The 23,656-nt window shown below is 41.9% G+C and overlaps 1 protein-coding gene across 3 annotated transcripts in view; it reads left to right on the top strand.

Moving 5' to 3' along the window:
• FKBP1B (FKBP prolyl isomerase 1B) overlaps positions 1-23,136 on the top strand; it is a 142,099-nt gene extending 118,963 nt beyond the window's left edge. For all 3 annotated transcript variants that reach the window (XM_033935414.1, XM_033935412.1, XM_033935413.1), the window contains exons 3-4: positions 16,510-16,622; positions 22,480-23,136. In XM_033935414.1, the coding sequence (XP_033791305.1) occupies positions 16,512-16,622; positions 22,480-22,608 (240 nt within the window). In that variant the 5' untranslated portion in view covers positions 16,510-16,511 and the 3' untranslated portion in view covers positions 22,609-23,136. The remainder of the gene's footprint in view (positions 1-16,509; positions 16,623-22,479) is intronic.
• Positions 23,137-23,656: the final 520 nt, after the last annotated feature.

Consider the following 23,656-nt stretch of genomic DNA (forward strand, 5'->3'; position numbering starts at 1 on the left):
AAGACGCACCCCTCCGCACCCCCCACCCCCCGCACTAACAGCTTTCAAACCTCCCCCCAACCAAACTAACCTTTCCTTGTTGGCCAGACGGGACTTGCCCGTCTAGCCGGCAGGCCCGTCTCGTCTAAATGAGGCGGGCACGCCCCTTCCCGGCCCATCCTTCCAAAGCCTAAGGCCTGATTGGCCCTGGCTCTAGAAGCCTGGACCAATCAGGCCTTAGGCATAGCGGGTCCGCCCATCCCCACTTAATCTAAGGTCTGATTGGCCCAGGCTCTAGGCGCCTGAGCAACAATGCCAAACAAAGGGTTAAAGAACCATCTATTGATAGGACTGTATCTCGCCAACATTTTTTTATAAGATTGCTAGTATTTCAGCCATGTTTCTCACCAGTAAGGTTTTGTCTGCATTGTGTTCCCAGGGTGGTGGCTTTTATTTTTTTATTTATTTTTATGAACTGACTTTTTTTCTGGTAGAATTCTGATATTCATTGGATTGCTGAGCGTTTGATTCGTTTGATACATTTTAGTCTTTCTTCTTTTGGGCTCATGAAAATGCGTATTGATATTGTTGATAAATCTCTACTACAAATTATGGAAGCTTCTGTTTCTCAGACCATAATGCCCTTAGGAGTTGAGTTCTATAATCCAGGCACTAATGTTATCACACCAGTTACACACAGGTGTATACATATATGCACGTATATGCTGCTTAAGCATTCTGTAATTGTGTGCCTGTTTGATAGTTTGCAGGTGGGTATACACATGGGTAGCATCTAGGTGAAGTGTACATTTGCTCCTGGATTCTACAGGGCGAGGCAAAAAAAAAAAAAAGGTGACTTCCTATTTGCCATTTTCTCAGCAACTGCTTTGAATTTTAATGAGAAATTTTATGTACTTATTTAAGAACATAAGAATTGCCGCTGCTGGGTCAAACCAGTGGTCCATCGTGCCCAGCAGTTCGCTCATGCGGCGGCCCTTAGGTGAAAGACCAGTGCCCTGATTGAGTCTAGCCTTACCTGTGTACGTTCTGATTCAGCAGGAACTTGTCTAACCTTGTCTTGAATCCCTGGAGGGTGCTTTCCCTATAACAGCCTCTGGAAGAGCGTTCCAGATTTCTACCACTCTCTGGGTGAAGAAGAACTTCCTTACGTTTGTGCATTTTAACTTTAGAGAGTTCGTTCTCTCTACCTTGGAGAGGGTGAACAATCTTTCTTTCTCTACTAAGTCTATTCCCTTCATTATCTTGAATGTTTTGATCATGTCCCCTCTCAGTCTCCTCTTGTATTACTGTTAAATATTTAATTATCTTAAGCTATGTTGAAGTTATTAATGTTTTAGCGTTACTACCTAGCCATTTTTGCACATTAAAAATATTTGTGCTAAAGCACAATAAAATAATGTCATTCAAACAATACAGATAAAAAATGTGTTAGAACTTCACACTGTGAATGAATAATAATAATAATAACAACAGTTTATATACTGCAAGACCGTGAAGTTCTATGTGGTTTACAATGATTAAAAGGTATTACAGATCGAGTGGAATAAACAAAGTTCAGAATTAGTGAATAACAGTTCTAAAGATCATTTGTTGAGGACTAAGATTGTATAGGTCAGTTACCTAAGTACTTCAGGAACTGGTATGTTTTTAGGCGTTTCTTGAATTCCCTATAAGTAGTAGGCACGAGCAGTTGTACCAGGTCTTTACCCCATAATTCTGCTTGATGTGAGAAAAGATGTTGGTGATGACTTTTAAATTTACAACCTCTAACCGGTGGAGAAACAAAGTTTGGATGTGAGGTTCTCCTGAATCTGTTGGTTGTGAAGGAGAAAAGGTCTGTTATATATTTAGGGGCTAAGCCGTAAAGTACCTTGCTCTGTGTCCACCCTATCTTTAATACAGGCTTTCAGTCACTTGTCACTTTGAGAAGATCTTAATAGCCTTGTCAATTGATCCCCGTGACAGGCTGTCCCAGATCATCCATAGCACTTCCTTGAGTTCGGGGATTACCGTATTTTCACGTAGATAACGCGCACCCGTGTAAAACACGCACACGGGTATAGCGCGCGGGAAACACAAATTTATGTAAAGAAATTTTTATATACCGCGCTCACGGGTATACAGCGCATGCCGCCCCGACTCTCCTCTGGCTGCCCCGACTTTCCTTTCACCCGCCCCAACTTTCCATTTACTGCCCCGACTCTCCTCTGGCCACCCCGACTCTACTTTCGGCCACCCCGACTCTCCTCTCCCCCTTGAAGTCCTGTCCCCATCCTGAAAGCCTGATGCCCCCCCCCCCCCCGACGCCCGATTCATCATCCGGAAGGACCGCTCGCACCCCCACCACTCGCACTCCCACCCCGATGGACCGCTCGCACTCCCACCCGAAGAACCGCTCGCACCCCCACAGCCTCCCCCCCCATGGAGAAGCTGTCTACCTTGTTTCCGGATGCCAGTGAGCCCAGCTGCTTCCTCTGCCGGCAGTCCTGCCCCTTCTCTGAGCCCTGCTGCGCTGCTTCCTCTTCCGGCGGTTCCGCCCTTTCTCTGACATCATTGGGGGGGGGGGTTGCATCGAGGGCAGGAGGACCTGGGATCCCTCCTGCCCATATTTTAGTGGGGGTTAGAGAGGGTCATAGGCCAGGAGGGCTTGGGCTCCCTCCTGGCCCCAATGGATTTGGCCCGGTGGTGGGGTTTGGGGTTTGCGGGGCAAGAGGGCTTGGGCTCCCTCTTGCTCCATCGAGTCAGGGAAGGTCAGGGTGCCGCGGGGCAAGAGGGCTTTGGCTCCCTCTTGCCCCGATGTCGTCGGTGGGAGTTGGGGATCGCGGGGCAAGAGGGCATGGGCTCCCTCTTGCCCCATCGAGTCGGGGAAGGTCGGGGTGCCGCTGGGCAAGAGGGCTTGGGCTCCCTCTTGCCCTGATGTCCTCGGTGGGGGTTGGGGATCGCGGGGCAAGAGGGTTTGGGCTCCCTCTTGCCCCGAAGTCGTGGGGGGGATGGATTCTGTAACCGGTGTTGTTTTTGACAGACAACGGTTACAGAATCCAGCTTTTAGGCGAAGGACTGGCTCCTCCTTTGCCTAAAAGCCCTTGTTTTTGTCGTTTGGGGCTTAGGCTTTTTTTAGATTGATTATATGGTATAAGTTTAGACGTAGTGGTGGTCTGGGCGTTTAAACAGCTGAACGTAGAGGCAGGCCATTATCAAAAAAAAACTTCTTTTGGATGTTTTTTTTGATAATGGACATTTTCCCTGCTTCTACTTTCAATGTTTAAGGCCTTAGGCCAAAAGGGGACTTAGATGTTTTTTTTTATTATGCCCCTCCATGCCTTTATATCTTCGGGAAGATTCCTCTCTTAACAAAATTTAAATCAAACCTAAAACCATTTTTATTCACTGATGCATTTGACAGATAATACCATATTATGCCTCTCCTATCTTGTAGGATTTTAATACCCTTCCTATTGTGTTTCCCTTTTGATGTCTCTCTTTCCTACTGACTATTGTACTTCTCTCCCCTTTTTCCTTATACAGTATATGTGTTAGTCTGTCTCGGTTATTGTGATTACCTTTTAATTTTAGCTTTGTAATCATATTGATAAGCGGTATATCAAATTTTAATAAACTTGAACTTGAAAGTCAAGACATAGCACCTAACTCTACTAGTGCATAACTCTAAAGGGGGCTTAGCGTAATTTTTTGGTAAGTGAATTCCATTAATTCACTCATAATGTCACAGGCAATTATTCTATCTAGAAGATATTTTCACCAATGCTTGGTTTTGCTTTTCTCAAAACTGTGAATTAGTGTCTGCAGAGATAACATTTTTGCTGTGAAAAAGAATATTATCACATATACAGAGTTGAGAAAAAGACCTTAGCCCAACCTATATGTCATGTCTGTCTGTCCAAGTTAGATTGTAAGCTCTTCTGATCAGAGACCATCTATTAAATATCAAATGTACAGTGTTACCTTATAGAAGTACTGTAAGTTGTGCACATATCACCAGAACTTAGATATGAGCATCACTCCAGCTCTATGGCTGGCATGCATGCAAATATACCCTGTTAAGCTAATATTCTATAAAGAAAATTAGGTGCCTACTTTCCTTTATAAAATATTTTTTTTATTTATTTAAAAAAATTTTATACCGCCAAAAATCTCAGCGGTTTCCAAAGTAACATACATAGAGACATGAAAATACACACTGGTAGACAGTGATCCAAAATCATCATACATATAGCTAATGACATAACAAAAGTACCCTTAAAACTACTTTCAGCAAATGTTCATCAACTACAGTAAAGGGAATAATTGTCATACCGTATCATAAGTAAGCATCGATGAATAGCTTAGTTTTAAGCAGTTTTTTAAAAAATAGAATGTTCCACATGCTATATAATCTTATTTGACCTGATAATTTATTCCACAAAAACATCCCAGCAATCATAAATATTTTCGTTTTTGTAGACACATATCTTATTGATTGACATACAGTACTAACTTCATACTACCAACTAATCGCAGAGCTTTACTGAGTCTGTACATCTCCCAGAGACACTGGAACCAATATGCCCGCTCAGTGCTTAAAAACACATGTGCATGATTTTGAAATTATTTAAACAATTTCACAACTTGAGTTTGCTGTTTCTGGCAAAGCTCTCTGAACAGGTGGTGTTAGCATAGCTTCAGCAGCTTTTGATAAATGGGCTTACCTTGACCAGCACCAGTTCAGTATTCATGCCCTTCACGGTCCTTCTGTTATCTGTCTGTTCTTGACCTTCTTCAAGGACTTGATGACGTTTAAAGTTTTCTTATTACCATTTTTTTTTATGCTGCAGCCACAATAGGTCATAACATTTTGTTAGAGTGCATGCATTAATTGTTGATTGGATCTTCCACATGGCATGGTTTTGATCCTTTCTGTTAAGGCATATACAATAGGTTAGGGCAGGGGTTCTCAACCCACTCCTCTGGAAAATGTCTAGCCAGTCAAGTTTTCAGGATACCCACAATGAATAAGCAAGAATTTGCATGTTCTACCTCCATTGTATCCATATTCAGGTGATCTTTAATAAATATATAATGCTGTCTCAATTTCAAATTAAGCCAAATAATCAATTTAATACTTACTTAAGGCTTCTTTTAAAAAGCCTGGGTTCTATATCTTCCCTTCCACTGCCAATTCCCCCACGGCAAATGTATTGGAGCCCATTCAATTCCTTTGGAGCTCGGCACATTTGACGCAGGAGAATTGCTACCGTGCCTCTGTAAAAGTAGCCCTAAATTCTACTTGAAAAAGTTTTTCAAATATAACAAATGAACATCAGTATGCCTAGCTTAATTCTCTTTAATAAAATAAGCCAATAGACTTAATTTAATCATCAGCTCTTCTGCTAATATGTGATCAAGATGCATAGTGCGATTTGAAATCCTTCAAATGTTCAGGGCAATTGTATGTGAGATCTTTTTTATTCAATATACAGTACCCCCTCCAAATCCACAGTTTTAGTACCCGTGGATTTGGTTATTCGTGATTTTTTTTTTTTTTTTAAATAAATGCTGCATCCCAGACCTTACCTGGTGGTCTAGTGGCGACACGGGACAGGATCGATCGTCCTCCACTCCTGCCCTATGCAGAGTCGTCATCAAAATGGCTGCCTTGAGTTCCCAACGGTTCTGCATAGGCAGAAGCATAGGACGATTGCTGCTAGACCACCAGGTAAGGTCTGGGGAAGGTCCAGGACGTAAGGGTGGGTCAGAGCCGGTCCTGAAAGTTATCCACGATATTTCAATATTCGCGGGCCGGCTCTGCCCCTAACCCCCACGAATATTGAGGGTCTCCTGTACAATGTTTTTTATTCAATATACAATGTTTTGTGCAATAAAACATTTACAGATTTACAGCCAATTGTAACAGGCTGGCTTGGATTGCGAAGAGAGGTATGGACTCATATTCTGTACAGTACAGCCAGGATACCCATTGCATATGAACAAAAGGTTTTATTTGTTACAGCTGCCTCACACACAAGGTTGACCAAGTTTGTGTAATACAGTGTTTAGCCCTAGCAAGAGCTGGAACTAGAATCCCCACTCCAATATGCAATGGCTTACCTCATCCAAGCCATCTGTCTGTCTCTCTCTCCATGGGCAGCATTTAGTTTCCCAGGGCTTCTGGCTGAGCCCATGTCTAAGGAAAATTGGAGTTTCTCTCTCGGCTTCTGGCTGAGCCCATGTCTAAGGAAAATTGGAGTTTCTCTCCCTCACGGACCTCCTCCCTCTCGTTCCTTCAACTGATTGATCTCAGGCCTGCCTGAGGTCCACCCCTGTGACTCAGCATAATTGCTCCACCACCTCTAAGGTGACTCAGCTGAGCTGCTGAGCCCAGTGCATCATGAACCTATAATCCATTCCCTCTTGGGCTAGCGTCCCCTGCTGCTCGATGTTATAACTGTTGCATTGGTGAGGAAAAACCCCTTAATCCCTCACACCAACAAATAATCAAAAGCTGCAACCCCTTCCCCCCATGCATCGGACATATTACACTCTTATTATCCTACACCACGCTCCTCTAGATACCTAGAACAGATCCCACCCCAATGACCCTCTCTGCCTTCCCCACCAAGAGCCCTAAAATCTCTCTCAAAGCCTTCAGGACACAGTACAAAACCTATTCAGCATTTTATGTGCTAAATGAGTGATGGATTGAAGATGAGCTTCCCAAATGGATTAAAAACACCTTTTGCCTCTTAGAATGATTCTGTGCCTCGTATGCCTCCCAAACCATTATAGTGTGCAGCTTGTTCCTCCAGTACCAAAAGGGAAGGGGGTTGTTCATGGAGCCAGTGGTTAGGCACATATTTTTCCCCCACTATGGCCCTCTTCTATCAAACTGCGCTAGCAGTTTTTAGCACGAGGATCTTCGCTGAATGGCCCCTGCTGCTCCCGATGCTCATAGAGTTCCTATGAGCGTCGGGAGCAGCGCGGGCCATTCAGCGCAACTCTCTGCACTAAAAACTGTTAGCGCAGTTTGATATAAGAGGCCCTATATATGCCTTACTTAAACTGTTTTTATCACTACGCTGAATGCCATAAAAGCTGGTTATAGTAAAAAGACTCAAATACATATGTAGTGATCTCTGAAAGAGAGGCTTCAATATAGTATTCAAATCAAGTTATCCATAAAAGAAATCACTGGTATACATACACTCAGAAATGTGCAATCTTGCTAAGGACCGAGGTCCCTATAGCCAGACTCACCATCCGGTCATTGTGTAATATTAATATTAAAAAGATTGCCAACTGTATAGGAGATTCTAATATCTGTTGTAAATAATTGACCAAAACTGCCCAAAAGGCCCTAATCCACCTGCAACTCTATAAAGCATGAAAAGCTTGTTCCTGGGAAAAATATACTCTATGAATAATACGAAATTGACATTCCTGTAACTGTTATGCACAGTCTCTGCTTTAATTAACATGCCCCCCAGCAAGACGTCCTGAAATTTTGTACCCCATCTAGACGATGAGCTATGAGGATCTAAATTAGAAATATAATGAGATAATTGTAAATAGGCATATCCCAACAGAAAGTCTCTGTTGCATGTCAGCATAACATAAAAGGAACCCATCCTCCCACAATAAATGTTTTATAAGAGAAATACCCAGTTGTCCAACTTCTAAAGGCCACATTATCAGTCCGGGGAGAAAAATCCACATTACCTGTGGTAGGAGAAGATTGCTACTAATTGCATTCTGCCCCCCAAACCGTAAAATAGTCTTCCACAGATGATGCAAAGGCCTAAAAGAATGCTAATCCTAAATTCCACCAGCAAAGATCAAATCTGTTAACATACTAATCTCCAGTATTCAATTTCAAGGCAGTTTTAAAGAGCAATTAATACTCAGCTTGCAAGAAGTCTCTTATAAAAGAGTTCCCACAGTCGTCAACATGATCATGTTTTGAAAGGTCTGCATCAGGACCTGAGAGGAACATTCAGTCTTCTAATATAACACAACTGCTGCTCTTTCAGCTCTGATATTAAAAGTTTTTGTGGGATATTGTATATTTCAACCTCTCATGCATATGTTCATTGTGGATATCCTGAAAACCTGAATGGTAGGTGTGTCCCAAGCAATGAGTTGAGAAGCCTGGGTTAGTTGCAGGGCAAACCTTTGATTGATTCCCTGTGTCTGTACTATCAGCTGTACTATTTTTTAGTATCTACCTGCTTCCTCTGTTCTTTTATTATTAATATTATGGATTTGAGGCACTATGCAGTGCATTTTTATTTCTATGCAGATAATGATTTCTATGCAGACTATTTCAGTCTACTTTTCCTTGTCAAATTTATACATTATGTTTTACATTATTGTTTACCGAGTCGAGCTCCTCTTGATTGATGACTTGGTCTATAAAACTAACGGCCTCTTTTACAAAGCTGCAGGGCAACTGCCCCGAAGCCTTTTAAATCTCTATGGACTTCGGGGCCGTTAGCGCAGCGCATCCGCTAGCGCGGCTTTGTAAAAGAGGCCGTAAGTTTTAGTTTAGTTTAATGATTTTTATACTTTTTTTTTAATACAAAAAGTCACCTTTTTCAAATGTTGTATGACATTACTCAAATGATTTGTAGTTGACTGTCAGCCAGTCAACTAGATAGATTTATACGTGACGATATTTCCCTGATAGCCTATAAGTACTGATATCTCACCAAATTTATTATCTTGGTATTACATAGAAAATGAGGGCAGATAAAGGCCATGTGGCCCATCCAGTCTGCCCATCCAGATCATCCGCTATCTCTTCTCCCCCTAAGAAATCCCACAATCCTGTCCCATGCTTTCTTGAATTCAACTACAAACCTCGTCGTGTCTGCCTCCACTGGGAAGTCAATCCACGTATCCACCACCCTTTCTATGAAGAAGTATTTTCTTAGATTACTTTTGGGTCAATCCCTCTTCAACCTCTCATTCCAGAGCTTCCTTTCAATTGAAAGAGACCCACCAGTGCATTTATGCCATGGAGATATTTAAATGTCTCAAATCATATCTCCTTTCTCTCCTCTTTCTTCTAAAGCAGTGTCTCTCAAACTGTGTGCCACGGCAAAGTGGTGTGCCCTGAAGAGATTCCAAGTGTAACATGAGAGATTCTAGAATTTTACTTAAGTTTTAAAAATTCCCTTCATAAGTATACACTAGAATAGATGACATGTATGTCACATATGCAAGAGTCTGTCAATGTTATGAGCATCTGTGTGTATAAGGATTCAACTGCCCAGACAAGCATCATTCTTTGATGTGATTGGTCCTTGAAAATGAACGGCAAGTAATTTTATTTTTATTTTTTATGCAGTAGTTATCCTAATTTGAGCAACAAAGCAATTGAAGCTTTGTTACCGTTTGGATCTTTTTATCTTTGCGAACTTGGATTTTCAGCTCTGACAGAAATTAAATCGAAAAAGAGAATGACTACAGATAGTGGATCATGAAATGTGTGCTTGCTTATTGACTATCGAAACATGTTTTCAGTTAATTTGCGCTCAAAAACAAGCTCAATCATTGCATTGATTAGCAATTCTTTTCTATCTACTTTAGTTTCACCGTTGTTACAGTTACCCATATACTGTATAGCTTAAAGAACTTTAATAAATAACTCTCATTTAATTTTTTGTTGGTTTTGCAATTTTACAATTTGTTATGTGTTGTGAAAAACAATTGCTCCTTTTAGGGCTCCTTTTACGAAGACGCATTAGCGGCTTCAGCGCGTGTGACTTTTAATCACGCGCTAACCCCCCCGCTAGCCCAAAAAACTACCGCCTGCTCAAGAGGAGGTGGTAGCGGCTAGCGCGTCTGGCGGTTTAGCGTGCGGTATTACGCGCGTTAAACCACTACCACGCCTTCATAAAAGGAGCTCTTAGTGTGCCAGAACTAAAATAAAAAAGTTTGAGAAACAGTGTTCTAAAGTATACATATTGAGGGGACAAATCCTTTTTTAGGTACATTAGCGACAGGAAGAGAAACAAAGATGGGATAGTACGCCTTAGGCAATCAGACGGAAACTACGCAGAATCTGATTATACCAAGGCAGAACTGCTAAACGAATACTTCTGCTCAGTATTCACCTGTGAAGCGCCAGGAGCTGGTCCGCAACTACAGATAAGAGACAGCCAAAATGATCTGTTTCATGATTACGAGTTTACACCCAGTAGTGTCTACCACGAACTTTCAAGACTCAAAGTAGACAAAGCCATGGGACCTGACAATCTACACCCCAGGGTACTCAGAGAACTGAGTGAAGTTCTGGCTGAACCACTATCCGTGCTCTTCAATCTTTCCATGCGCACGGGAAAAGTACCCCTAGACTGGAAAACAGCTAATGTAATTCCACTCCACAAAAAGGGCTGCAGAACAGAGGCAGAAAATTACAGACCGGTGAGTCTTACATCCATAGTGTGCAAACTCATGGAAACACTGATCAAGCAGAGACTCGACGAGATTCTAGACGAAGAAAATTTACGAGATCCACACCAACATGGATTTACCAGGGGAAGGTCCTGCCAATCTAATCTGATTGATTTCTTTGACTGGGTGACCAGTCGTCTGGATGCCGGGGAGTCCCTGGATGTGATATATTTGGACTTCAGCAAAGCTTTTGATAGCGTCCCACACCGCAGGCTGTTGAACAAACTAAAATCGATGGGATTAGGGGACACATTCACTGCATGGGTAAAGGATTGGTTAGATGGTAGGCTTCAAAGGGTAATGGTAAACGGTACCCCTTCCAAAACATCAGCAGTAACGAGTGGAGTACCTCAGGGCTCCGTCTTAGGGCCGATTCTATTCAATTTATTCATAGGAGATTTGACCCAAGGGCTTAGAGGAAAAATATCACTGTTTGCCGACGACGCCAAACTATGCAACATAGTAGGCAATGGCAGTGTTCCTGACCTTATGATGCAAGACCTACAGAAATTGGAACAGTGGTCATCAACTTGGCAGCTAGGCTTCAATGCTAAAAAATGTAAAGTAATGCACCTAGGCAAAAAAAATCCACACAGAACTTACTCACTAAATGGTGAAACCTTGTCCAGGACCACGGTGGAACGTGATTTAGGAGTGATCATTAGCGATGATATGAAGGCTGCCAATCAGGTGGAGAAGGCTTCGTCCAGGGCAAGACAAATGATGGGCTGCATCCGGAGGGGTTTTGTCAGCAGAAAACCTGAAGTCATAATGCCACTGTACAGATCCATGGTGAGACCCCATCTCGAGTATTGTGTTCAATTCTGGAGACCGCACTACCGGAAAGATGTGTTGAGAGTTGAGTCGGTTCAGCGTATGGCTACCAGGATGGTCTTGGGGCTCAGGGATCTCACGTATGAGGAAAGGTTAAAAAAATTGCGGATGTACTCACTGGAGGAGCGAAGAGAGAGGGGGGGACATGATTGAGACCTTTAAGTATATCACAGGGCATATAGAGGTGAAAGATGATATCTTCAGTCTTACAGGGCCCTCGGTAACCAGAGGGCACTCGCTGAAAATCAGGGGAGGGAAGTTTCAAGGTGATGCTAGGAAGTATTTCTTTACCGAAAGGGTGGTCGATCATTGGAACGAGCTGCCTCAGCAGGTGATTGAGGCCAGCAGCGTGTTGGATTTCAAGAGGAAATGGGATATTCACGTGGGATCTATAGGGGAGTAGAAGTCAGGGAGTGGGTCATTGGTATGGGCAGACTCGATGGGCTGTGGCCCTTTTCTGCCGTCAATTTCTATGTTTCTATGTTTCTATGTTTCTATGTCTCTATATGCTTTATGATGAAGACCGCTGGCCATTTTAGTAGCCACCCTCTGGATTAGTGCTGCCCAATTCAGGGAGAAAAATTTTCACTTCGATTTGGCCTATTGAATTGAATTTTTCGATTTGATTCACTTTTCCCACCCAATAGGGTGTTTTTTTCAAACATCCTGGCTGGTTTATTTTGTTGCCTCTTCACCCACCCCAGCCTCCTTTTGCTCTCTCCATCCCCATGCCGGAGCTGTAGTGTAAACAAAATTAAAAAAAAAATTTCTTCTCTCTGTTAAGGTCCTAGCTTACCCTCACTGTCTAACACCAGCTCTGGCAGGATACACATTTCAAATCTGACATATTATAATCACAAAAGAGAAAATAAAATGATTTTTTCTACCTTTTGTTGTCTAGTCATTTTATTATTCAAATTGTGTCTGTCCCAGGCTCTGGTTTCTGTTTGTCTTCTGTTAACTCACTGCCAGGGTCTCCTGCCCATTTAATGTCTTCTTCTTTCTCCGTGCTCACCATCCATATTCCATCTCTGTATCTTTCCTTCCACTGCCATAACATTTCTGTTTCTTTCCCACTGGCTACCATCTCTTTCTCTCTCTCTCTCCTTCAAATTTTTTTAACTATGGTGCCTCTGGTTTTACAAAGCATAGAAAAAAGGGAGCTTGGAGAAATTCTCTGTGTGACTCCCAGTGGAATTCTGAGGCTGTTCTTATCCTCATATATTTATATCTGATGGCAATAATAACACTAATATTTTGTTTAAAAAGTGTATTTGATTGAAGATTTTGGTAGGTGATCTCTCCTATTTCGGAGTTGGTGCATAGAGTGTTTAAAATGTGTAGGACATCTAGAATGAAGGAAAAGATGTTTTCCTTATTCAGCCGCTAACACTACTGTTAGATTTTCCTTCATTGGCAAATGTTGTTTCACCAGGCTCCTTGGTGAAATCTTCCATGGTACTTGACTGTTCAAGGAGCTTCCCTTACCATAACTAAGAGCTGCTTTTGAGTTATTTGTAGCTAAATTTTAGACCTTTTCTTTTGTTTTGGAAACCGTGTGTAAATTTAGATGTTTATTTAGGATTCTCTGAGGGTATAAAATATTTGTGTGTTGGTGGTTTTGCAGCATTGCTTTGTCTAGTGGAATTATGATTTATATGTTTGTGTAATTTAGGAGTTTTCTGTGCTGGGAAGGCCCAAACACTGAGCAGAGGATATGAAATAAGCTGGGAGGACAGAATGCCAGGGGAAGTCGTGTTTTCCAATAAACACCTATTCAGTATTTTTACATCAAGGGGTGTTTACCAGTTAAAACCTAAAATCAGAAGCCCTAATTATAATGTTATTGTAGCAGAGACATTCTGATTAAAGAAATTTCAGAAATTAATTATGGGATTAGGCAAATCTTCTGAAATATAGTTGGGGGAGGGGGGATTGGCCTAAATGTTGGTTTAAGATTATTATTTACTGGCAGCTTCTTATTGCTGTGATTATACTTGTCTCGTCAAATGGATCTGTACTCCTTTGAAGGAACTCTCTTCACACTAATATGGTAAATGGAGGGAGATGGGAATTTTATTTATGAATTAAGCCAGGTTCCATTTTACAACACTTCTTGCCATACCATCTCATCTCCGTCATGAAAAATTAATCGATAAATTTAAGACTAACCTAAAAACGTTTTTATTCCAAGACGCATTCAATCACTCTTGAATATCTCTTCTTAAATCAACCAACCGCTTTCAAGAAGCGATCCTATCCCTAATGTTTTTTCCCTTTCTTTCCATTTCCTTTCAACCCTCTTCCTTTTTTTTTTTCCTCTTCTTATCTCTAACAATGTAACTTTATCCCACCCCTCCCTTCTAATCATCACTTTCAAGTTCGTCTTGTCAATGTCTTCAATGTTCACTTCCTCTTCATAGACATTACTTTTAAGTATCATTTATATCTCTATTTTAGCATTTTATTGTAAACCGGCTAGATACTCGTTGATGGTCGGTATATTAAAAATCAATAAACTTGAAACTTAATCAGGTGCCCTGCTTTGGATTTGCCTATGTGTTAAGAAATTCTTGTATTTATTTAGATTTAATAACCGCCTTTTTCAGGAAGAGTCATCCATAGCAGTTTTCAATACATTGAAAAGGAATCAGGTACTCTTAATTATTTTCCCTATCTGTCCTGGCAGGCTTAAAATCTAATTTAGAAACATGATGGCAGATAAAGGGCAAATGGCCCATCCAGTCTGCCCATCTGCAGTAACCATTATCTCTTCCTCTTTCTAAGAGATCCCACGTGACTATCCCATTATTTCTTGAATTCAGACAGTCTCTGTCTCCACCACCTCTTCCGGGAGACTGTTCCATGCATCTACCACCCTTTCTGTAAAAAAGTATTTCATAACATAACATAAAACTCACTTGTATACCGCAAATACCATTAAGTTCTATGCGGTTCACAAAGACTAGTAATACAAATGAATAAACATCCAATATCTAACTTCCAAAAGATTCCCTAAAAAGATACGTTTTTAAGGCACGTCCAAATTGTTGATACGAATTTGGGAATATGAATATGAGTTAAATCCCTAGTCCACTTGTGGGTCTCCGGGTCTGTCAACCAGGTCCGAATCTGGACATTTTAGCAGCAACATGGACAGAAGATTTACAATGCGCTTTAACAGCACAGCAGCTGCAACGGGTGCTAAAGCACATCCAGAAGGTGTCTCCTAATATTACCCACTGGGAATTACAATTGAAGATTGTTCTGTGACTCTACATTTCCCCAGAGCGCGTATCCTGGATGGGAATCACTCCACACCATACTTTTCCGAAATGCGCTCAGGCTCATGCTTCCCTGGGTTATATGCTTTGGAACTGCCCCAAAATTCTACAGTTTTGGAAATGACTAGGCCAATACACTACACAACTTTGGGGTAGGCGATGGCTCCCGCAGCTGAGAGCATTATTTGGCTATTATAATATAGCCACGCCAAAACTTAAAGGGATGACAGCCTTCGTGACAAGAGTGTTGCTGTTGGGGAAAAAAGTAATACTCACTAACTGGTTGTCCCGGGATCCCCCTTCTTATCTGGACCGTGGTCCGGGTCGTCGATTCTGTCAGACCTGGTAACGTTTTTGGATGGACCTTACGCCTCATGCTCGTAGTAGATTATTAAATCTGTGAGATTGACGTTATACTTTTTGCTATGGCAATGGACTCCTAGGGGTTGGGGAAGATGGGGGTGGGGGGGGGATTTATGTTCTGGTGGATGACTTTGCTGCCTGTATTTGTATGTTTCTGTGCATTGTAGTTGGAATTTAATAAAACATATTTGAACATTAAAAAAAATCCCTAGTCCATAAGGCTGCCTGAAAAGATAGCAATCATTCCTGAAATGTCTTATATTTATATTCCTTTACAAAAGGGAAAATAACTTCATCCTATGCCTTTTGTGGTACCTGGAGCAATGGAGTACTGTTAAGTGACTTTCCTAGAGTCATGAGGAGCAGGCTGGGATCGAACTCGCCGCCTCAGGGTACTGAGGCAGCAGTTCTAATCACTAGGCCAGTGTTCCTCAACTCAGTCTTGGAGTACCCTCTTGCCAATCAGGTTTTCAGGATATCCATAATGAATATGCCTGAAATAAATTTACGTATTTTGGAGATAGTGTATGCAAATCAAGTTTATGTATATTCTTTCTGGATATCCTGAAATCCTGACTGGCAAAGGGGAACTACTACAGGACTGAGCTGAGAAACACTGCACTAGGCTACCCCTCCACTCCACTTATATGTCCTGTTTAAGCAAAAACAGGACTCAACAAAAACAAAATTAGAACACAAGCAATTTAACAACCATTAAACTGGCTGGCAGAGCTCAGAAACCATAGGAGGTGTAGAAATCACAAACGGGGACAGGCCCTTAAATGTGCTTCCATAATATCTATCAGGGCTCCATCTTTAGTCAGTTAGGAGGTTTTTCATGTGATTTTCTATAATTTCAAGTAACTTAATTGCTCAAATGTCCGTGTTCAAAATCGTGAAAATTAAAAAAAACTTTTAAACTTAACTTAAATTAGTGAAAAGACATGGCCGAAGTTATCTCACTGCAGCGGGTTCTGACGTGTTTCGCCAGATCGGCTTCCTCAGAGAACCTACTCTCGCTGGATGGCAGTCGGGAGAAAAACTTCATCCTAACAAATAAAAAATAAAAGAACCATTCACTTTCTTAAATAACATCTTGTAACACAAGCTTAAGGCACTGCTGGTGAATACCTTACGTATCTCTCTTGTCTTCCATTTTCAATGACGTCACCCACAGCTGATACCCTAGAATATCTATTAACAACTATTCAGGGAAGACAACTAAACTTCATATGTATTTTGTGAGCAGGTCTAGCTTTTTAAAAGAGGAGTGTGCAGAGAATAATGAAGAATCATTCCTGTCTCCATATCATCATACATGCACACAAGAAGCTTCCAAAAAGCCAAAGGAGCCAGGAATAAGTGCAGTAGCTGGAGACAGGAAACAGACAGGCTGATATTTTGAGGAGAGGAAGTGATATGGTACTCTTTCTCCATGAAGGGTAAATCAGGAGGTCTTTCAGCACTAGAACCTCTCCTACTGTGGCCGCCACCTTTTTCCTCCCCCCCCCCCCAACCTTCCTCATTCTTTATAATGTCTGGCTTGGAACTGAATCCCTCTGTTTTATGTTGACAGGAATGCTGCAGAATGGAAAGAAGTTTGACTCCTCTCGAGACAGGAATAAGTCTTTCAAGTTCAAGATTGGCAAGCAGGAAGTCATTAAAGGCTGGGAGGATGGAGTTGCTCAGGTATGGAACACTGTTTCTGGCTGGAGCTTTTGACTAGCCTACAGAGGCCTGACGTCTGTTGCAAAGTAGTAAAACCCCCAACACAGGCTGCCCCAGAAGACCTCATCCTACTGTGGCAAGTGGGGGAACTCTTGCCTCTGGCGGCCAAACTGAAACCCTTAATGTAATGTAAAAAGTCATTTGCTGTCCTACCTTCCCCAGCAATGAAATGCAGAGGTGGTGCTTTTCAGGGAAATGATAACCTGCTTTTGGAGTTAAAACCACAAATTGTGTTTAAAAACCATAGTAATTTGCTGAAAATATTTTGCAATAAGGGAAAGTGTCTAGTCACAGGATTTATATTTAGAGTTCTGTGAAGCTCAGGAATCATGTGTTTCTGAAGAGAAACAGGACATGCTCTTCTTGCATTACAAAGGTTAAGATTAGCTAACAGAAGTGCATTTGTTTCACATTTGTATAGCAGGCTGTATGTGAACATGCTGGATAGGGGGGAGGGTGGTTTGTGCCATTCTGCAATGCGCATCTCCTTGGAGTTAAATAGGGGAAATACACTCATGCTCAGTAGTTGAAATTACTTCTTCCTGCAGCTATGCAAAAATGAGCACATACCACAAAGAGAGTAAAATGGGAAACTGCTGCCCACCATCCCACTCCCTTTCTCATTTTAAAGGAAGTGGCCTTCATAAGAGGATGCAAAATTCAAATGAATATTTTTTAAAAATTCAAAATATTCCTGGTCTAATAAAAGATGTTAGGTGTACTTTGCCAACTAGTGACCAGCATAATCCCTTTCTGACACAGCTCACTGTGGCACATTTATGTTTTAGCTCTGTGCCTCCAGTTCACACAGTCCTTTTATGACCTCTTGTTAGTGTATTTATCTCCCTTTCTCCTATCCTTGTATGAATAAGAAGCAAATTTCCTCGTCTGATATAACAAGCTAAAAGGAAGTAAATTCACATTATGAAAATGCCACCTCTGATTACCAGTAATGGTGAGTCAGAATGTTCTGTTACTGTGGACGGGCAGAGGAGGTGGAATAGCCATGGTATTCAGGGATCTCAAAGTCCCTCCTTGAGGGCCGGAATCCAGTCGGGTTTTCAGGATTTCCCCAATTAATATGCATTGAAAGCAGTGCATGCACATAGATCTCATGCATATTAATTGGGGAAATCCTGAAAACCCTCAAGGAGGGACTTTGAGACCCCTAGTATAAGTAGACCTTAATAACTATAATTCAAAATATCAACATTCTGCCGGTTAAGATATTGTTAGGACTTCACAACTCACAAAGCATACCATCAGAATGACAGCTAAATCATAAACACAAAAGAGGAGAAAAACAGACCTCAATAGATTCGGCTCCCAGACCTCTAAGAGTCTATTGGAGCCCATATCATCACGGGTCTGTAAAAATACTCCACTTTAACCTAGTATACACAGTGGATAAGTGATCACGTTTTGAATGCTTGCTCAATATTTATGCTGAAGTGGAGTTTTTTTTTTTTACAGGCCCGTGATGATATGGGCTCCAATAGACTCTTAGAGGTCTGGGAGCCGAATCTATTGAGGTCTGTTTTTCTCCTCTTTTGTGTTTATGATTTAGCTGTCATTCTGATTGTATGCTGTGTGTTGTGAGGTCCCAACAGTATCTTAACCGGCAGAGCGTCGATATTTAGAATTATAGTTATTATATAACGTCTGCGTCCACACTATTTAGTGTGTTCACAAGTAGACCTTAGCCACAAAGCAGAATAAAGCGTGTTCCCCTCCGCTCCCAACCAACCCACCACCAGTAAACAGAGTAGCAGCACAGGGAGGCAGCATTTGCAAGTGGATGCTGCAGCGCCGTCTTTCTAGCAGGTTTATTTTGTAGCCTCTTCACCCAACCTAGCCTCCTTTTGCCTTCTCCATCCCCATGCCGGAGCTGTAGTGTAAACAAAATAAAAAAAAGATTTTCTTCTCTCTGTTAGGTCCTAGCTCACCCTCACTGTCTAACATTAGCTCTGGCAGGATTCACATTTAATAGGTTGCGTCAGGAAGGAGGAAAGCCGCCGCCTTTCCCCCCCCCCCCAATCTAGTGAGCAGCTGTTGAGTCTGGAGGAATACCATGGCAAAGCTGCTTGTGAGAAGGAAATTGCTACAGTCATTTACATGTGTGTGCCCATAGCTTAGGAAACCAAAGAATGTTGTAGACCTGTTCCTCTGATGAGAACACTCAGCTGGATCCATTCCATGGCGTGATCGGTGTCGATCAAGGCAACAAACAGGCAGGCGATTGGCAAGATCCACAATAAACAAAACAGCAGACGGATGAAAAATTGTCCAAAATCAAAATGTATTCATGGCCAGATTCACCACTTGCACAAGCTGTTATTGCGCAGAAGACTGCTTTTAATGAATAAGTGCTAATTATACTGTCTAATTCCACTGTCCTGTCTCCACTGATTGTGACAAGATTTCCTCATCACATACCTGTGACCAGCATATTATCTGGCAGTTCTCTTCCTTCACCCCTGATTCAAGCATTTAAAAAAGGTCCATAAAACTTATAACTGACTTGTTCTTTCTTTCTCTTTTGTGCGGATTATCTTTTACTGCACTAGATTAATGTATTCATCTCTCTCTATCTGGTAATAATGTTTTCTGCACTCTGAAATGTATAAGAAAATCTTACACATGCTTTCTTGTAACCTTTAATGCAAACCTGGCTTTCTGCTAATTGTATAATTCCATTGCCCTGTCTCTACAGATTTCCTCAAAGTTTGGTTCATCTCATACTTGTGACCAGCACATTATCTAGTCGTGCCCCTCCCTTCACCCCTGATTTGAGCATTTTAAAAAAGTCCATAAAGCTTAGAACTGACTTCATTCTTTCTTTCTCTTTTGTGGGGACAAGGCACAAGTAGATTTATTTTTACCCTTTCTTTAAACCTACCTTAAAAGCCATACCTCCTTGCATGTGAATTCTGTCTGGGAAGTCTGTTACTAATTCTACTTTCACCTTCATATTATGAGACTAGCCACAAATCTGACTTGTATCACCAATCTAGGCCTAGGAAACTCTCCCATATCCAGGATAAATATAATAGTTCACTAAGGAGGTACCTAGTGCCCACTCCTTCCCCTTCCCCCGTGACTCCTGTGCCCCAACTCTCCTTCTAATATTAACTTTCTCCAATCTCTTTCTTCATCCCAAACCATTTAACCCCCCCCCCAACACTACACCACTCACTTTTTGATTTTACCACCTCACCCTCCCTTTTGTCCTCCACCCTCTTTTCGGTCCTAGAGCGTCAGCATTTTTTCCATCTCATTCAGCCATTTCCACTCCACTTCTATGTAGCTCAACTGTGGCACAAACCCCCTCATGCATCTCCCATACTCATCTGTATTCTCTTACTTCTTCTCTTGCTCTCTGCCTGGGACATCAATCCCGATCTTCCCGGCTAGCCCTCATCCTACTCATGTAACCAATCTTATTTCTGTTCTTCTCCTCCCCCTTCCTCTCCACCTTTCATATGCACCCTGTTGAATGCTTGCTCTGTCTCCAACAAACTTCACCCATGACCTTTTTATCTCTTGAACTCTCCACCTGCTAGCACTAACTGAGATCTGGATCTGCCCTGAAGACTCGTCTTCAGCTGCTGCCTTGTCATGAAGGCTACCTTTTTTCACATACACCTCGTCAGTTGGTTGTGGAGCTGGTTTTAGGCTGTTACTCTCACCATCTTGTAGATATCAATCCCTTCTTCCCCCTCAATCTCACTGCTCTCCCTCCTTTGAATTCCACCCCTCGATCTATTTGCTCCTCTACCCTCTGAGTAGCAGTTATTTACCAACCCCCACTTCATAAGTCCCTCTCTTCTTTCCTCACTGACTTTGACTCCTGGCTCTCCTTCTTTCTGGAACCCTCATCTGCTTCCCTCATCCTTAGTGACTTCAAAATCTATGCCGATGACCCTTCCAACTCCTATACTTCCAGGTTTCTCACTGTAACATCCTCATACAATCTTCAGCTGTGCTCCACCACCCCTGCACACGAGAATGGCCAGTGCCTCAACGTTGTCTTCTCCAACTGCTCTACCACCAAATTCTGCATCTCAACTCTTCCCCTCTCTGTCCATCATCTGTTAACCTTCACAACTCATAACCCCCCCCCCCCAGACCCGACCAATCACTATATGTCTAGGAACCTTCAGGCTATTGACCCTGATACCCTCTCCACCATTGTCTCATTCTTATGTCATACAAGTCTGTCAATGAAACCGTCTTCTGCTATAACATCATTCTCTCTGCTCTAGATACACTTGCTCCTTCCATTTCACATCCTGTAAGATGCTCCAAAGCCCAGCCCTTGCTGACTCCCAACATACCTGCGCTCCTGTGCCTGATCTGCCATCATACTCGCACTACCCCTCTCCTCAAGTCACTTCATTGGCTTTCCATCCATTTCCATATACATTTCAAACTCTTTTTTCTGACTTACAAGTGCATTCACTCTGCAGCCCCCCAATATTTTTCCTCCCTTATCTCCCCCTATGCACCCCACCACGAACTCCGTTCATTGGATAAGTCTCTCTTATCCATACTCTTCTCCACTGCCAACTCCAGACACCGTCCCTTCTATCTTGCTGTGCTGTATGCCTGGAACTGACTCCCTGAGTCAATACGTCGAGCTCCATCTCCAGCAGTATTCAATACCAAGCTAAAAGCCCAGTTTTTTGAGATTACTTTCAACTCCTAACTCCTACTCACCGTATAATACCTTTGTCCATCCTATCATTCTCTCTTCAAGAAACTCTCCAACCATATATGTCCTGTCTGTCCAAATTAGATTGTAAGCTCTTCTTAGCAGGGACTATCTTTTGCATGTTAAATGTACAGCACTGTGCATGCCTTTCAGCGCTATAGAAATGATAGGGAAAAACATGGCCATATTGAACTTTTAGTTTTGTAGTTTTAAACTTGTTATGAATAAATTTTTATTTTGGACAATTTTCATCGATCTGCTGTTTTGCTGCACGATTGGTGCGGATCCGTATGTGCTCTGGGTATGCCATAGTCCTATGTAATACAGCAAACAGTAGAGATAGAAACATGATGGCAGATAAAGGCCAAATGGCCCATCTAGTCTGCCCATCCGCAGTAACCATTATCTCTTCCTCTCTCTAAGAGATCCCACGTGCCTATCCCAGGCTTTGTTGAATTCAAACACAAACTCTGTCTCCACCACTTCTTCCAGGAGATTGTTCCACATATCTACCATCCTTTCTGTAAAAAAGTATTTCCTTATATTAGTCCTGAGAACTTTCACCTCTTAACTTCATCCTATGCCCTCTCACTCTGGAGTTTCCTTTCAATTGAAAGAGACTCGCCTCGTGCGTATTTATGACGACTGACGAATCAATAGTGCTTAAATGATGTCATCTCCACTGTTTGTATTCTATTGTGAAGGGTGGAGGCTGTTTCTTTATGTAATCTAGTCTCCTGAGAGAATGGCATATTTACTGTGGGAATGCATGTACCTTTACCTACACATGCCAGGATTGGGATGAACTATCTTAATAACCCATACCACTGAGAGTAACAAGTGCTTTAATAAAGGCTTTGCTGGTTCATTTCTAACCCTAGTGCAAATACTGTATTTTTAGATTACTCCATCAAAACTTGGTATAAAATGGACAAGGAAGAGAGGTTTGCTATGGGCTTCAATGACAGCTTTACATAACTTGATTTTTGCTAATGTGAGAGTAGGTTGACACGGAAGCCTATAAAAGTCATGCAAGACTGGGACATTGGATAAAACAAAATTATTATTTTTTTTCTCATTTCTTCTCCACACCAATCCCTCCAGATGAGTTTAGGACAGAGGGCTAAGCTGACCTGTACACCTGATGTGGCGTATGGGGCCACAGGCCACCCAGGAGTCATCCCTCCCAACGCAACCCTCATCTTTGATGTGGAGCTGATCAAGATAGAGTAAATCCAAGCGGAAGGGATAGGGGAGCTCCCTACTCTACGGTCATCCTTCTCTTTTCCTTAACAAATGTTTTGCTCCAGAAGAAACCTAAATTAATTACCGTTCCTGGCTCTCGCTTTTATGCTGACGATGTCCTCCCTTGAGAGAGGGCGGGGAGCTTCAGTTGGTGTGTTCAAAGATTTATTACATGCTTGTGTTTGCTTTATTTTGTGCTGGGAAAAAAAAAGATTTCTCTTGATTTGAAATGCTGTTTTCAAAGTTGTACATTTTTAATTTAATTTGCATGGAATACACACATGATAGAAAAGTTTTCTTTCGCAAAACTACTGCCTTATTTGTACACACAAACCAAGAAAAGGGTGCTCACACGTCACCTGTGTAACTCGCACACGGATGGGCATTAGCAAACAGAGTTACCTGCACTGCTGCTTTCCTACCAGTTGCTCTCCTGCTTGCTGCTGTTTAAACAAATGTCTTGTATGGAGATAATATGTTAAAAATTAAAAAACAGAAACTCACTATTAAACTGTTCTCCAGTTGTTGGTCTTCTTTTAATCAGTGTGGTTTTTGTTGTTGGTGGCTTTATTGGGATTTATTAACTACCTTTTTGAACAGAGGGGTGTACAGCTTGACACTATACTTACAATTTGATTAACAGCACAATAATAGTAAAATTGGATTGGATTTATTGCATTTGATATACCACTTGAAAGTAGGTATTAAGCGGTTTACAATGCTAAATATGGGCATTGAGCTACTCTTTCTGTCCCGAACGGGCTCACATTCTAATTAAGCATATAAGAGAAGATCTCATTAACATTACGGAGATATATAATGGAGGAAAAGAAAGTACCCCATGGAAAGTAAAGAACTTTGAAGGTAAATGAAAAAAAAAATCCTCAAGATCCAAGAAAATGAGTACAGTGGTACCTCAGTTTACGAGTGCACCGGTTTGCGAGTGTTTTGCAAGACGAGCAAAACATTCGCAAAATTGGCGCCTCGGAAACCGAGCGCTCCTCGATTTGCGAGCGCCCCCCCCCAATGATCCGGC

This window comes from Geotrypetes seraphini, chromosome 3 (genome assembly GCF_902459505.1).
Source record: "Geotrypetes seraphini chromosome 3, aGeoSer1.1, whole genome shotgun sequence".
Taxonomy (NCBI): Eukaryota; Metazoa; Chordata; class Amphibia; order Gymnophiona; family Dermophiidae; genus Geotrypetes; species Geotrypetes seraphini.